Source organism: Cydia pomonella, unplaced genomic scaffold (assembly GCF_033807575.1).
Source record: "Cydia pomonella isolate Wapato2018A unplaced genomic scaffold, ilCydPomo1 PGA_scaffold_30, whole genome shotgun sequence".
NCBI classification, from domain to species: domain Eukaryota; kingdom Metazoa; phylum Arthropoda; class Insecta; order Lepidoptera; family Tortricidae; genus Cydia; species Cydia pomonella.
In genome coordinates this window covers 312,186-329,311 of record NW_026907865.1, presented here as the reverse complement: position 1 = coordinate 329,311, position 17,126 = coordinate 312,186, and the positions used below count along the sequence as shown (strand labels likewise).

At 42.5% G+C, this 17,126-nt stretch overlaps 1 protein-coding gene across 1 annotated transcript; it reads right to left on the bottom strand.

The window, feature by feature from the left end:
• Positions 1–11,812: 11,812 nt before the first annotated feature.
• LOC133533960 (uncharacterized) lies at positions 11,813–16,849 on the bottom strand. The gene is made up of 2 exons (XM_061873049.1): positions 12,296–16,849; positions 11,813–11,945 (listed from the first exon to the last, which is right to left on the bottom strand). The coding sequence occupies exons 1-2, from the start codon at positions 13,283–13,285 to the stop codon at positions 11,940–11,942; spliced, it is 996 nt and encodes a 331-aa protein (XP_061729033.1). The 5' UTR covers positions 13,286–16,849; the 3' UTR covers positions 11,813–11,939.
• Between the last annotated feature and the right edge of the window lie 277 nt (positions 16,850–17,126).

Sequence of the window (17,126 nt, the reverse complement as noted above, 5' to 3'; positions counted from 1 at the left end):
GAAAATTCATATTTCGCGAATCCTGCAATATTTTCATCTGAATTTTTTTCTTGGTAATGGTGCTTCTTATATACTATTCGTTAGTTTTAAAATAAAATGCGACACTTGTAGGATAGTCGAAAAAAATATTTTTTTAATAGGGTTGTTTCCACCCAATTCCAATAAATTCTTTTGGATTATAAGAACATGTTAAACTACTTTTAGGGGATCTGTAATGACCATATTTTTGTAAATATTGAATTTAAAATATCTTTTGGCACACATCACGTGACCAAACTCGAAACGTCTTTGAAGATTTTGATAACGTCACAACTCGCGGATTGACACTGTTGGCAGTTAGGCGATAGACAACAAATGACAAATGTCGTTTGACAGCTCGTATCTTCTACGTGTGTATGTAGTTATGTGTCAAACCGTAAACTGTGACGTCACACAATTTTCAGAGCGTTTTGGGCGCGAAAGCATCTGTCAAAATATATTTTGTTAGTTTAAAATATTTAAAGCCGTTTTTAGTATAAAAGTTGAATTTTAGGGCAACTTTTAGTTAATATAGAACGTAATACAAGCGTTTCAAAAAATTGGAAACAACCCTATTGTGAGAAAATTGGTGATACCGTCCTCTAGAGTCATCAATTTAGATTTTTAATAAATGATATCGGGGTATTACAACCACTTTAATATCAATATTGTATTGTGTATTGTAGTTCGGGCGATTTTCCGCAACTCGACGACTGGCGCCTATTTTGCGTGACAAGGGGGGGTGGAGGGTTGGCTACTCTTGCCAGCCCAACTCCTCGAGGAATCCTATCAAACCTTTGATGTTGAGTAGGACCTCAGGGAGGTCTCTCGGGGATCCGAGATGTTTTGCCCTGTATGGGGCCACTCCGCTGCATTCCAGCACCACGTGAGAGGCTGTTTCTTCTGTCTCCATGCATCCTCGGCATAAGGGACTGTCTGTGACACCTGTTATGAAAAGATGTTTGTTAAATAGTCCATGACCTGTTATGACACTGGTTACCATACTCAGTCGGACCTTCCCTAGTTGAAGGAGCGCCCTTGTGAGCTTTCCGTTGATGCCAGGCATGGCTTCTGTTGCCTGTCTGCATCCAGTCTGATTCAGCCAGTGTTCTGTGTGTAGTTTCCCTGTACGTGCCAGCAGCATTGAGCGTACCTTGCTAAACGGTATCGGAAGAATCGGTTCCGGACCAATCGCCCCCGAACCCGATCCTTGCCTGGCAAGCTCGTCCGCAGCATCGTTACCCCGGGATCCACTGTGTCCCTTGATCCATTGTAAAGTGATCTTATTATTATTATGACATACCTCCATTAGTCGTTCGTGGCATTCGTGTATAAGTTTGGATGTAATTATATGGCTATTTAGAGCCATTAAGACTGCTCTACTGTCGGAGAGTATGCGGATGGAGGATCCTACTACCTTCCTTGCAATGATGGCAGCCGCCGCGTTTAAGATGCCCATGCACTCAGCTTGGAATACCGAGTTATGGGCTCCTAGCGGTGTGGTGATTGACATGTTCAGGTCTTCTGAGAAGGTTCCGGAGCCCGACCCGCTGTCTGTTTTGGACCCATCAGTGAAGATTCTCAGCTCCCGGAGATTGAGTCCTTCGTGGTTGTCGTCCTCATATAACTGTATTTTGTACCTTTTGTCAAAGATAGCTTGTTTGTGAATTCGATCCGTGCCCGACCTAAGCACTGGAAATTCGTCATATAAATATCAATATGTAAGAATGATTTTTAAAAAGAGGCATGAAATGTGAGTAATTACAGTTTTCAGGTTTCTATGGACTTCTATGGATGTTTCTCTATTTTTCGAAAATATCCAAAACTATGATACATAGAACTACGGGAGTTTCAATGTTTGCTATCATTTGATATGGCAGATAAATTAAACAATTAAGAGGCTGTCAACACCCAATGTCCTTGAAATTGATGTTACTTCATTTATTCATTTATTTCATTTATTCACTTAAATACAATGCAAGTTTACAGTATGTCATCACACCAAAGCACTTACACGCTAAATTATTAATTATACATAAAGAGAAAATATGTCAGTGAGAGAAATAGTCAAATAAGAAATTACAATTGTTTATCGTTCACAAAAAATAATAATAATACTAAATAAAGGTATAGGTATCGCTGGAGCGACATGGTGGAGGCGGATCTGCGCGAGCTTCGAGTCGACAATTGGCGAGAGGTCGCACAGGACCGAGAAAAGTGGCGCTGTCTTGTGTCGGAGGCCAAGTCTCATTTTGGGTCGCTGAGCCAACGGAGTAAGTAAGTAAATAAAGATAAATAAATAAATACTAATAAAACAAATCATGATTCATTCAAATTATTTAGGAACTGTTTGGCAATACAACATAATTGGGCAAATTTTCCGGCAAACATGTCAGCCTCATCGTACTGAGTGAGCATTAAGTGCAGTAAAGATATTGCGCGCGCGGTAGGAGCGTGTCGAGCGTGGCACGTGCGAGCGGACACGCGCTGCAACAGGCCCGGTCGGCGGCGCGGCGCCACCGCCACGCAGTTCATATCCTGGGGGACCCTCACCGGAACCACCAATCTGATCCTCTCTAGCACAGCTGGGCAGTCCACTCTGTGGTGTACGACAGAAAGATAGTGGACTAACAACAACAACTTCCTCCTCATCCGAAGCGTGTCTAGCCCAACCATCCCGGAGACAAACAATGAAGGGTACAGGTATGGATAATACCCGTAGGCTTTGCGATACAACCAGCGGGCGAATTTACACTGTACTCTTTCCGCCATCAAGGAGTATTTAGCCTCGTAGGGATCCCAAATAACAGCCCCATATTCCAACCTACTACGGACATAGGCACTGTATAGAACCACAGCGACTCCGACATGGAACTGCTTCGACGCCCTCATGACGAAACCTAGGGTTTTACTACTTTTACTAGCCTGCTTACAAATACCAGTTACGTATTTATGGAAATCCAGTTTAGTATGTAAGACTAAACCTAGGTCCCTAATTTCCTGAACTCTTTCCAAACCAACGTTCCCCAGGCTATAATCGGCTAAAAGTGGCGAGCGCTTACGTGAGAAGGTAATGACCTTGCATTTTGCTGTATTAAAAGGCAGCCGGTTTTCTACACTCCATTCAGCTGCTGCATTGATATCGCTCTGCAATGCAGCGCTATCCACCATACTACTGACGCCGAACAACAACTTTAGGTCGTCCGCAAAAAGCAAACAATCAGCTGAGCGAATTGTGTCAGGCAAATCGTTTATCATTAAAATAAACAATGTAGGCCCCAGAGTACTGCCCTGACTCACCCCAGAAAGCCAGAAAGCGTGTAGTAATAATTTGATTCGAAGCCACCTACCCTGACAAACTGCTGCCGTTCGCCCAAGTAATTGGCGAAGAAACTTAAAAGCTTTGGCGTGAAGCCCAGCAGTGCCAGCTTCCCCAGCAAGATGTCGCTGTCAACCAGGTCGAATGCTTTCCTAAAGTCGAAATACGCAGCGTCGACCTGTCGTCCAGCGTCCATCTCACTGCTGACGTAGTCAGTTAGAGCAACTAGGTTTGTGGTGGTAGATCTGGCTTTGCGGAAACCGTGCTGACTGGGGTGCAAACGATCGGATACCTGTTGACTTATGTGCCGGTTAAGGGTCATTTCAAATATTTTACCAAATACAGACAGTACGGCTATGGGTCTGAAAGAAGTGATGTCCATATCGGATCCTCCTTTGGGAACCGGCGTAACTCTGGATTTTTTCCAACGCCTAGGATAAATTGAACAGTTTTTTAAGAAAGACTATTTGTTTTAGTCAAGTAAGAAAAATATATGTTCGTATTAATTATATTTCAAAGACCTTGGTTGTACTCGATACTATTGAGGGGTGTACGCAGAGTGCGCGTGGAACCCCATAGTCTTGAGGGGATGACGAAGAAAACAGCAAACATGTAAATCTGTATTCTTGTATTGCAAAATAATGAGAGACATAGGCTATAGGTACATTACTTCAGTAGGAGCGGAGCTTATTCCAATTACATGTTAACGTGACGAGGTAGGATTTCAGAAAGAGGATGGATTAAGCGTCTGACAGTTATAGACAACTTTAGTGTTGTCATGTTGCATCAAGTAAGGCATAGAGCACATATTAAGATTAAGTAATTCATACACTGACCGACCATCTTAATACTTCCCCTTAGGCATTACAATCTTATACAAAAACCATGCTAACATATGCAAAATGACTCTACACAATATATAAATTCGACTCTACATACCATGCAAATGACTCTACATTTCACATAAATGTTACTCTACATTTCATATAAATGTAACTATATTACATAAAAACACTGACATTTAGTAACATAACATTCACATTCAATACATGGGCTCTACATGCAAACTCATTATGCTCAATATTAACATACATTTTTCAACAGCGCCTTAAACACATTGCATTCATGAACAAACTATTTTGTTTACTGTTTAGCACTTTAGTTAAAGCATCAGCTATCATACTGCCTGAGCATAAATATTTTACTACCATAAAACCATTTTGAACTAAATCCTTAACAAAATGATACCTAACATCTATATGCTTGGTGCGCTTGTGGCACATTTCTTTCTTATCTACTAGTTTAAGCGCACTCTGATTATCATTATACAATGTTATTTTTACTACAGTTTCTGGTATTATCTCTGACATAAGTTGGTCAACAAAACATAATTCTTTAGATACATCTGCTATTGCTAAATATTCAGCTTCGCAAGAACTCAAAGAAACTGATCGTTGCTTTCTGGATTCCCAATTGACTGTGTTGAAACCAAGCTTAATTATGTAACCAGTATATGATTTTCTATCAAGACAGTCATTGGCCCAGTCAGCATGGGTATATGCACTTATTGACAATTCCTTACTTTTTATATAATATAAACGGTAATCAATTGTCCCCGCCAAATACCTCAACAAACGCTTAGCAGCAAGCCAATGAGATTTACCAAAACAGTTGTTAAACTGGCTAAGTTGACTACAGGTGAAAGCTATATCTGGGCGTGTACAGACAGATAAATACATAATAGAACCAATCAGCTGTCTGTACATGTATGTATCATCATTTAAACATTCATTTTCTTTCACCAAGCGGGTCCCCAGAAGCATGGGTGTAGACACAGGTTTACAATCTTCCATTTTGTACCTTTTTAAAATATTCTGTATGTACACAGATTCATCCAAAGTTAAAATGCTATTAAGTCTATCTCTAGTAACACGTATACCTAAGTAACTTTGTATGGGACCTAGATCTTTAACTTGAAAATCTTTTTCTAAAGCTTGCAATAATTTACTTTTATATGCACTGCTTTTACTGTAAAACAAAAATATATCATCCACATACAAGGTTAATATGACAATATCAGATTTGGACCTTATATAGTACACACAAGGTTCACTCTTACTTTGAACAAAACCAATGGTACATAAGACATCATGAATTCTTAAATTCCACATGCGACTGGATTGTTTTAGACCATAAATGCTCTTCTTAAGTAAACACACCTTATTCTTATCACTATTAAAGCCTTTAGGTTGTTCCATATAGATGGTTTCATTTAAGTTTCCATTAATAAAATCAGTTGTGATGTCTATATTTAAATCATATTCATTTGCAATACTAAACAATAATTTCATAGTAGAGTGACGTACGACAGGTGAGTACGTATCATTGTAATCTATTCCCTCCTGCTGAGAGAACCCTCTAGCGACTAACCGAGCCTCATGACATACAAAATTTCCTGAAGCATCATTTTTAATTTTATAGACCCATTTACTTTTGACAATGTTAACATTTTTAGGCCTATCAACAATAGTCCAGACTTTATTTGATATTAGCGAGTCATATTCTAGTTGCATAGCATCCCGCCAATTATCAGCATTTAAACTAGACATTGCTTCCTCATATGTAGTTGGCTCAAATGTACAAGCGTTAGCCACCAGAGACATATCATAATCGCCATACCTCTTGGGTGGAATGGAGCGGGTACTCCTTACTGGACGTTCTAAGGTTGATGATGGTGGAACGTGCAGGTCTGCCAGGCCTTCCCCTGAAGCGCCCTCTGCACCAGAAGACCACTCAGCCTCCCTGGATAAATTGCCACTGGGTGAGCCGCCATGGGATGACTCTCCACGGGGTGATCCGCCACAGGATGAGTTGCCACGGAGTGAGTTGCTGTCACTAGCTGAACAGTACTTATCTCCAGTTCCTGAAAAATTCAAAGAATAATTATGATCCTGTTTTATAATATTTAAAACATTACTGACTTCACTCACAAGACTGTCATTGCTGTCATTCATGCTTTTATTACAATCCTCTGTGCTACTTTCATTTGCACTTTTATTGGCACATATGGTACTCTCTTTCCCTCTGCCACCTATTGTGTTACTATCTTTCACACACTGTATTTTGCTGGATGTAGTACTCTCATTCCTACAGCCCTCTGTGTTACTGTCATTCACAATCTGTATCCTGCTGATAGTACTCTCATTCCTACAGCCCTCTGTGTTACTCTCATTCACACAGTCACATGAAACGACATTACTTTCATTCGTGCCTTTCACAAAAATGTTACTCTCATTCACACTATTACTCATGTCATTAATAAAATCATTATTTATAAAATTATTTAAAAATTCATAATTAAAATGATTATCATTATTATTAACATGTCCAAAATTATAAAACTCTTTCTCTAAAAACTCCACATCCCTAGATAACACAACTTTCCTTGGGTCCGAACAATTAGCCAACCTATATCCTTTGGTTGTCTCCGAATAACCCACAAAAATATATGGCTTGCATTTTGCATCTAATTTTGTCCGTTTAACATCAGGTATCTTTACATATGCTACACAGCCGAAGACTCGAAGATGGCTAAGGTCAACCTTTGACCCTGACCACAACTCCTCTGGAATTTGGCCACCTAAAGCGGCTGTTGGAGATCTATTTTTAAGGTAAACAGCGGTCATGACTGCCTCCGCCCAGAACCTTCGGTCAAGGCCAGACTGCTGCAGCATACACCTAACTTTATTCATAAGAGTTAAATTCAGGCGTTCAGCCACCGAGTTCTGCTGTGGACAATATGGAACTGTGACCTGATGCAAAATGCCCTTACCCTTTAAAAAGTTCAAAAGTTGCGTGCTGGAGTATTCACCACCTCCGTCACTTCTTATGCCCTTGACAGGAGAACCAGACTGTTTCTCTACCAGTTTTATGAAATCAATGCATTTAGTACATACCTCAGATTTCCTCTTTAATAGATAAACAAATGACTTTCTAGTAGCATCGTCTGTGAATGTGAGTATATATTTTGCGCCACTCCAGCTGCTCGGCAAAGGACCACACACATCTGTATGAATCAGCGCCAGCTTGTCTCCAGCCGACGTTGTGCCTGCCTTGGGAAAAGGTTTGGTTGCCAGTTTTCCCTCGAGGCAGGGAACACAGGTCCTCTCCACCTCCAGGTCTCCATTCTGCAACATAACATTATTAAACCTATCCCTAACAGCCACAAGATCCCTTTGATTTATGTGCCCCAGCCTCTGGTGAAGTATATCTGTTGTCACCACAGGAGCAGCAATTGCGGTGCTCGACATCTCTCGCCCTAGTGAGAGAAATGCAGCTCTCCCTACTGCGCAAAGGCTCACTAACACGCAACTTATACATCCCATTACGCTCAGAAGCAGTCGCAACTATATTTTTCATCCTGTCAATTACTGCACAACCATCGTCGTCAAACTCTATTTTAAAACCATTTTTGGCCAATTTACTAACAGACATTAAATTAGAAACTAAATCAGGTACATACAGAACATTTGTCAGCCTTCTAATTGTAGTATATGTGCAGGGTGCATAAGATAAAGACACACGTCTGTTCAGTAGGCTATTTATTATGAGACTGGCAGGTAGGTCCACAACTCATTACCTATATACATATCACTACTCTCTTCTTAAAAATTAAACATGGATAGTTTTTAAAAAATGGAAAAACAGTTTAAATCTCAGTCGGCAAACAATTATCTTTAAAGAAATTAATTTAACATTTCCTACTCTCTTCTTAATACTAAGTACATAAAAAAATGTACCTATACCGACACATCAACAACAGTATTGCAACATAATAAGTAGTTATCTTACTTTATGTCGGTTACTCAACAAGGTCATTGTAAATCGGAACGCAGATCAGCTGATGAGCCGTAGGTATAGGAACGTACTGTTACTGGGGCCAGCGGTAGGTGTTGGCGGTGTACTGTGGCGCGCGCCTCCATTGACGTTGTGCGCCGGGGTGTCTGGTGGTGTCGCCGATGACCTCGCTTGCCTTGGCGTACATGGAGTGGGTGCCGCCTCTCTAGCCGTGGTCCCCTGGTCCTCTGGCCTGACCTGCGGTAAGAGTAAAGCTGATGGATCTGGTGGACATACTAAAACACCTGAACGCCGCTTTAGCTGATCGACGTGCCTATGGGACCCCCTGCCTAAGCTATCTAACACTGTATAGTCGGTTGTTCCCTCTCTCCGTAATATCTGCCCGGGTGTCCATTTCGTGTCGCCCTGGTATTGCCGTGCCCAAACGAGTTCACCTGGCTGAAATACACGTTTTACACCTGCAGTACTAGACATTTGCTTCTTTTGGGACTCGCGCGCCTTTTTTTCACAATCTGGTCTAATAGCATCTAAATTGGTACTAATTGCCTTGGCAGACCCCAGCGAGCGAAAGCCTCGCTCAGTTTCTCAATTGTATTAGCGGCGGAGGTGCTACATCGTGGGAAGACCTCTAACCATTTTGATCGTGCATCCACCAAAATGAGATAAGTTACCCCACCTATAGGGTCTAACAAATCTGCGTGGACCCTGGACCACGCTCTTGCCGGGAATGGCCACGCCGCGGGCCCGTGCCGGGGCGGCGCGTCGGCCTCGGCCGCGCACACCGTGCACGCGCGACACATAGCCTCCACGGCCTCATCGACGCCGGGCCACCATACGTAACTCCTTGTAAAAGCTTTAGTTTTCACTATCCCCATATGACTTTCATGTAATAAAGCCAATACTGTTTTCCTACAGCTCTGTGGTATCACAACGCGATGGCCCCACATAACACATCCTAATTCCTCATAAAGTTCGCCTTTCCTGTTATGATAAGGGCGTAAGTTATCTATTTCTATTTGAGATGGCCAACTCGATCGTAAATAAGTTAGAATCCGACCTAAAATTGGATCTCGTTGAGTTTGTGTTTTGATTTCATGGTAGTCTAACAACATTTCATTCTGCACAAAATGTAAATAAGTTTGCTCTGGAGGTGAGCCATCAAGCGACGTCGCATTTTTGACTGGCACCGGCAAGCGCGATAACCCGTCGGTGCCGTTCGCGTCTGTCCGCACGTATTCTATGTCGTAGGTATATGCCGACAGCTTAATCGCCCACCGCTGCAATCTACTCGCTATCATCGCAGGGATACCCTGTTTCGGACCAAATATACTAACAAGGGGTTTATGATCAGTCCTTAACACGAAACGCCTACCATATAGAAATTGATGCAATTTTTCAAAATTAAACACAATCGATAACGCTTCTCTATCAATTTGCGAATAATTACGCTCCGCGTCGTTAAGCGAGCGCGAGACATAGGCGACCGGCCGCTCCGCCGCCGCGCCCGGCCCCGCGCCGACGCAGGGTTGGGTCAACACGCCGGAAATCCCGCGCGAACTAGCATCTGTCGTAAGAATCAGGGGTTTGTTTTGATCGTAATGTAACAATACTTCGGCGCTGACTAATACCTGCTTAATTGTTTTAAATGCCTTTTCACATTGTTTACCCCATAGATTTAAAAAGCATAGATGAGTAGTCCGCACATCCTTAGTGAAGCCACTTCAGGGGCGACATTATGTCGCACTCGTTCGAACGGCCCTCGTAGTACTCAAGGTCGAGTCGGTTTGTGTACACCTCCCGGTTGAAAATTAAAAAATACAGGAATGATGGCTGTTTGTACGTTGAATGGGTGTCACGATTCATCACTAAATAAAAACAAATCACCTGATATTACATTCCACGCGTAAGCATCGAGTTTAATATGATATTTTTACGTAATTGTGAATACTAAAATCCAAACCTTCGTCAGCCGCCATTGCTTATAAATGTTGCCAGTTAAATGAATCATTTTTCCTCCACATGAGGCATGACGTTGACATTCTAAAATAAGTACGCTTACTTTAAGTTCCTTGTATTATTAAAGGAAATTATATTTTTCGTTATTTTATTTCAAAATATGTTTTTTTTTTTAATATTTCAGTTTAATTTTTATTTCATGTAATGATCGATTTAGAAATCCGACAGTATAGCGCCAATACTGAACAGGTAGATTACAGCAGCAGTGGTTGCCGCGCACCGCTATAGAACGGGTAATTATTGATACATTTTTATTAGGGTTCCGTACCCAAAGGGTAAAACGGGACCCTATTTTTAAGACTCCGCTGTCCGTCCGTCCGTCCGTCTGTATCTCATGAACCGTGATAACTAGACAGTTGAAATTTTCACAGATGTTACTGTTGCTGCTGTAACAACAAATACTAAAAAGTACGGAACCCTCGGTGGGCAAGTCTGACTCGCACTTGTCCGGTTTTATAGACTAATTTGATAGATTTCGTATTAAGTAAATGACCTATGTATTTGACATTTCCTTCAGTAATGCGGTCGACCGCAGCAATATTGCAATCACACTAAATTTTTGAGGGTTCAATGTAATAATGGAACCCTGAAAAGCTTTTGTTAACCCTAAAAAGCTTTTTGTTACAAAATTAAAAATCTACATACTTCCAAATTATTGATAACCAAGTATAAGAATGTTTTTAAAATACCCCTACTCTGACGGGAATAAATAAATACTGGCAACCCGTTTTTGTATACTTGTGTGCGTTTCTGAGCGTAAGACACGGGCGTCGCACGCAAACGTCGATCGTGTTTCGGCTTCACTTTTGGCTGAGTAGCCGCATAGCGACTATATGTCTCGGTGTATTATGTCTGTGGTTTACCCCATTTCCACACTACGCCCTTCCGAAGCAAGTCATATAAAGGCGACAATATGGTGCTCAACCTTGCCACAAACCTGGCATAAAAGTTAACGATGCCTAAAAATGATTTTAACTCTGTTACGTTTTGTGGTCGTGGAATTTTAACAATTGCTTCAATCTTGGCCGGGTCGGCTTTAATGCCGTCTTTAGAAATAATAAAACCTAAGTACTGAACTTCTTCAGTAAAAAAGAAACATTTACTTTTTTTCAGTTTCATGCCATGACTATGCAATTTTCGTAAAACTTTGTCTAATGTCACTAAATGCGATGCCACGTCTGGTGTGCCTATTAAAATGTCGTCTAAAAATACTTCTACCTGTGGAATATCCTTTAGTAAATTAGACATAATTCTCTGAAAAATACCAGGACTAGAAGATAGACCGTAGACCAACCTATTGTACTTAAACAATCCCCTATGTGTGTTAATAACCGTATATTCCTTCGAATCATCTAGTTCTACCTGATTATACGCTTGGGTTAAATCAATTTTCGAGAAAACGCGAGCCCCGTTCAGCCTTACTAATAAATCATCAATTTTTGGCAGCCTATCGATCAGCAAATTCGGGTTCAGGGTTATTTTGTAATCGGCACAAATCCTTAATCCACCATCAGCTTTACGTACCGGCACAAGGGGCGTGGCCCACTCCGATGTGTCGACGGGCTCGATGACTCCGCTGCGCAGCATCTCGTCCAGCTCGTGGTCTACCCGATCGCGCAGCGCATACGGCAGAGGGCGCGCGCGACAGTACACCGGTGCCGCGCCTTCCTTTACGCGAAGAGTCGCCTTGCCGCCCGTAAACCGCCCCAGCCCGCCGCTGAATAGCTCCTTATACCTGTCGAGTAATTTACACAGTTCATCATTACTCACAGTCTGACAGTTAAATACAGGGATCTTAATCCCTAGCTCCCTTAGCCATTGCCGGCCTAACAAAGTTGCTGTTCCCCCTTCTACGACAAAAAGTTCTAAAGTTTTTAATTTCCCTTCGTAAACAACATCTGGCCTTATAACCCCTAACGGTTTAAATTTACTCCCATCAATAAATGTAAATGACAAATTGAATGGCCTAATCGGCCTATGTCTAAAATATTTATAATAATTTTCCTTACTAATGCAGGATATTGGGGAGCCCGTGTCTATTTCCATGTCTAACATTATGTTGTCTACGTGCATAGACATGCTTACCGCACTGTAGTCGTTCAAGCAGAGATGATGCAAACTCTCTTCAAATTCGGTTTCCGACGAATTGCCCTCGTCGGCCCCTGGAGTCTCATATTGTGCCGCCTGGACGTGGTGAAAGGCGCGCCGCGAGCCGCGACCGCCAGCGCCCGCGCCGCGTGTGCCGGCGCCCGAGCTGCGCCCCCCGGCCGCCCCCTGACCGCTGGCTGCTTCCCAAGACGGGCACACCCGCCTAAGATGCCCCCTGCACCCACACTTGCTGCATGTGGCATTTCTATAACGGCAACCCGCTTCACGGTGGCCTTCCCGTCCACACACTGCACATTTGGAGCCATTATTCGGCATATTGCTGGTGCTGGCACTCTTATTCTGTCGGTTATTCGGATTGTTGCCTCTATTTCCGCCACGTGGTCCCGGTGTGATCGAATTTACGGACGCCATGTCCGATCTGGCAACGTTACTCTCGCTCGCACACGGGCGTTCTACAGTCGCTGCGTCCCTCTCCGCCGCTTCCAACGAGAACGCAAGGCTTACCGCTTTTAAATAGGTTAAATTTTTCTCGGCAAAGAGACGTTGTTTGATAGTATCATTTTTTAATCCACACGTTAACTGGTCACGGAGATTGTCCTCTAATGACGACTCGAACTCACAATGTTTCGACAATCTCTTGAGTTCCGTGAGGTATTGTGCCACGGTTTCGTCCTCGCCCTGACGCCGCAGCCGGAAACGATACCTCTCGGCCATAAACGAAGGCTTGGGTTCCACATGCTCTTGCATAATCTTAATGACCTCCGAGTATTCCAAGACCCCGGGCTTCTTAGGGCTAGTCAAATTTCTCAACAGCTCGTACGCCTCCGCGCCCATGACCGCTATCAACGTTGGTAATTGCACATCCGCTTTAATGTCGTTTGCTTGAAAATACATCTCCAAACGCTCGATGTACATAGTCCAATTGTAAGAAGCTACTTCGAAAGCCTTGATCTTCCCAACCGACATTTTTTGTACCACTAATAATGCACCACAACAAAATAACCGCTCTCAAGTCAATTTAATATTTTAACACCACTAACACAGTAAAAAAAAAACAATATTTTTATTTTGCACGCATCAATAGTCCATAATTTAATCGTCGATCGCCAATGTAGTATATGTGCAGGGTGCATAAGATAAAGACACACGTCTGTTCAGTAGGCTATTTATTATGAGACTGGCAGGTAGGTCCACAACTCATTACCTATATACATATCACTAATTACACCCATTAAAGTTAATTCTACATCACCAATACCAACACATTGTAATACACCATTGCTTGCAACAGTCACTTTAGTACTATGATTCTTAAAGTTTATAAAGTAGTCTCTATTATTAGACATGTGACTAGTACATCTGTAGCGGACTGACACGCGAGCAAAATCGCTACCGCTCATGAGCTTGGGCAACCGCAGATCACGCCACCTCCGTACGTCACCTATTGTCCGAGCGGCCGGTCTGCGCACGCGCACCCGCGCGCCCTCGCCCCGCTATACCTAACGCCGCTCAGTCGATCGCCGTTCAATGCGATCCTAGCCTTTGCCAAACACACACGCGCGCTTGCTTTGTATAGAATCACTCTTTGCAATTCACTTTGCTTTTTCGCTTTGTGTTCTACTTTGTTGTGTTTAGTTATTTACTTATTTCCTATTTAGTGTTAATTGTTTCTCTTCTAAATTTAGTGTTCTTTCTTTCTTTATTTACTGTGCCTTTTGTAACTTCCTTCTGTAAGTGTAAATTAAATAGCTATATAAATTGTGCCGCGCATTTCTTTCATAAAGATCGCATTCGCTCCCTTTAGCTAACGCTAGCTATCGAGTTCGACTCTCGGCTACCTTTTCTTGTACCTACACATCCACTATCAATGAACCACTCCTTCTTTGACTGCTGTTGCACCATCAAGGAAGCCACCATGGCTTGGTCCTCCTTATATGGTCGGGTCCTCTTGAGCTTGAAGCATTGTGCTTTTGTGTGACCTGGCCGCTTGCAGAAATGGCACTTCCCTTTAATTCAAAATTCAAAATTCAAATTCAAAATTCAAAATTTTATTCTGCAAGTAGGCCTCAAGGGCTCTTTTACAAGTCAATACAACATTTACAGTAACATCATATAGTGACATGAAAAATACATAACAACATTTTATAAATACAACAGCCAATACCTGGGTAAACATTACATTATAATAATCTTAAAATAAATAATTACTACAATACAATAGAGATGTATGGTCTCTATGGTTAAAAAACATTAAATCTGGAGATGTAAAAGGTCCCCAATGTCAGAGTACTAATATTAATAAAATTTGGAGGTGTAAAGTCTCTCCAAGTGTCAAAATAAAATTTATACTAAATAAATAAACCGCGTCTGGACTGTTAAACTAGCAGTCTCATAAACTAATGCTACATTCTGTACATAACTAGTATGTACCAAGTCAAGTATATTATACAATATGACAGAGACGTATAGTCTCCACGGTTAATACACTAAGTTTGGAGATGTATAAGGTCCCCACGGTCTGAGAAAAATAATAATACACAATAATAAGATTTGGAGGTGTAAAGGTTCTCCAAATGTCAAAGAATAAAAAAAATAAAAAATTGTATGAAATACATATTTCACGTCAAGAGACTGTTAAGCTAACAATCTTAAAACTAGTTCTACAGAATACATAACTACTATGTATTTAATATGTCAATGTCATCATCAAAATAACTAAAACATAACAAACATTAATACATAAGGTTGAACAGCTAGAAACAACAGCGCCATATGCCTCTCCGGGACACTGCACGCAAAACTATTACAGCTTTTGAGACTGGATTCTTGGCCATGATTCCGTGTCTCCCAAGTAGTCATCTATTTTATAGTATCCCTTTTTGAGAAGTGCATTTTTGACGTATTGCTTGAATGAAGTATAGGGCAGGTTCCATGCCTCTAAGGGTACTTTGTTATAAAATTGTGATGGGGTCACGTTCGCCGGGGCGGGCGTGGCCTCATACAACTCCCTTGTTCCAGACGGGAACAAGGGTTTCCTAATTAGCTCAGAGGAGAGAGAGGGTGCAGGGTGAGACAAAGAAACCAAAGGTAATACTGTAACACAAATCGGCGGGCTTTTATGCCGGTTTATTATAAAATAAAGGTTTCTTAAATCTAGATGTCCTAGGCTAGGTACGACGCGGGGGGGATGATTCTAATTTATAGCAACAGGATTACGGGACGGCGCGGACCCTAAGCTACTCGCGAGTTTTGGGATCGGTATCCCCTAAGAGTGAAGGGGTGGTTGTGACGGGAGCGAGATAGTATAGGGGTGGATACCCCGGGTGCCCTCACGCGTCTGTAAACACGCCGGCACGACCGGGATAAGGAATCGGGAAGGGGTACGTACTCCAGGTGCCTTAACGCGTCTGTAAACACGCCGGCTCGACTGGGCTACGGGGTCAGGAGGGGTACGTACTCCAGGTGCCTTAACGCGTCTGTAAACACGCCGGCTCAACTGGCCTACGGGAATCAGAAAGGGTAGGGTGGCTAGGGACCGGGAGCCTTAACGCGTCTGAAAACACGCCGGCTCGTACCGGGAGAGCAGCGGTCCTCACAGCAGAAGGCGGTGAGAGCGACTGCCTCCTATCTAGGCGACCGCGCTGGCTTTTATAGTGCGCGGCTCGCGGGGCGCGGGCGGGGGCAGCGACTCTCAGTCGCTCGGCGGCCGGCATGCGGCGCGATGGGTAGCTCGGGACAGATCACGCGGCGGTGGCGTGGTATTGTGATGCGCGGCTGCGCGCGCCATCACAAAATGTTACACAGTTTCCCATGAACGATTTTTTAACTTTCTGTAGACGAAACTTGGAGACTACTAACTTATGTTTATTTCGCGTATTATAACTATGGATATTAGACAGTTTCTTAAAGGACTTTATATTCTTATGCGTATACATTATCACATCTAGTATGTATTGTGAAGCTACTGTGAGAATATCTATTTCCTTGAATCGTTCTCTCAGTGAGTCACGAGAAGCCATGTTATAAATGGATCTGATTGCCCTCTTCTGAAGAACGAAGATGGTTTCTATGTCAGCTGCTTTGCCCCACACCAGTATGCCATAAGACATAATACTGTGAAAGTAACTGAAGTAAACTAGGCGAGCTGTCTCCACGTCAGTAAACTGCCTGATTCTTCTTACTGCATACGCGGCAGAGCTCAACCTTTTCGCCAGGGCAGATATGTGAGGGGCCCATTGCAGTTTACTATCTAAAGTAAGGCCCAGAAAAACCGTATTCTCGACAAGGTCCAGCGTTTCGCCATTTAATGTGATGATAGTTTCAGATTTTCTTACATTCGGCAGCGAAAATTTGACACATTTCGTCTTTTTCGCATTAAGAAGTAAGTTATTTGCTGTGAACCATTCTAGTACCTTTTCCAAAGTTTCATTGACTTGGCTATAATCGCTCAGTTTCCTGTCAACTTTGAAAATTAGTGAGGTGTCATCAGCAAATAAGACTATCTCACATTTATGTTTTACAAGGTTCGGCAGATCATTTATATATACAAGGAAGAGAAAAGGACCCAAAATTGAACCCTGTGGAACTCCGAGCTTTACAGTCATTCCAGTAGACTCCGTTCCATTTACAACCACTTTCTGGGTTCTTTGGTTTAAGTAAGACTTAACAAGGCTTAGAGCTTCCGTTGACAGACCGTAGTGCTTCAGCTTGTGTAGAAGTGTGTCATGCTCCACGCAATCAAATGCTTTGGACAGATCGCAGAAGACACCTATAGCATCTAGCGAGTGTTCCCAGGCGTCGTATATGT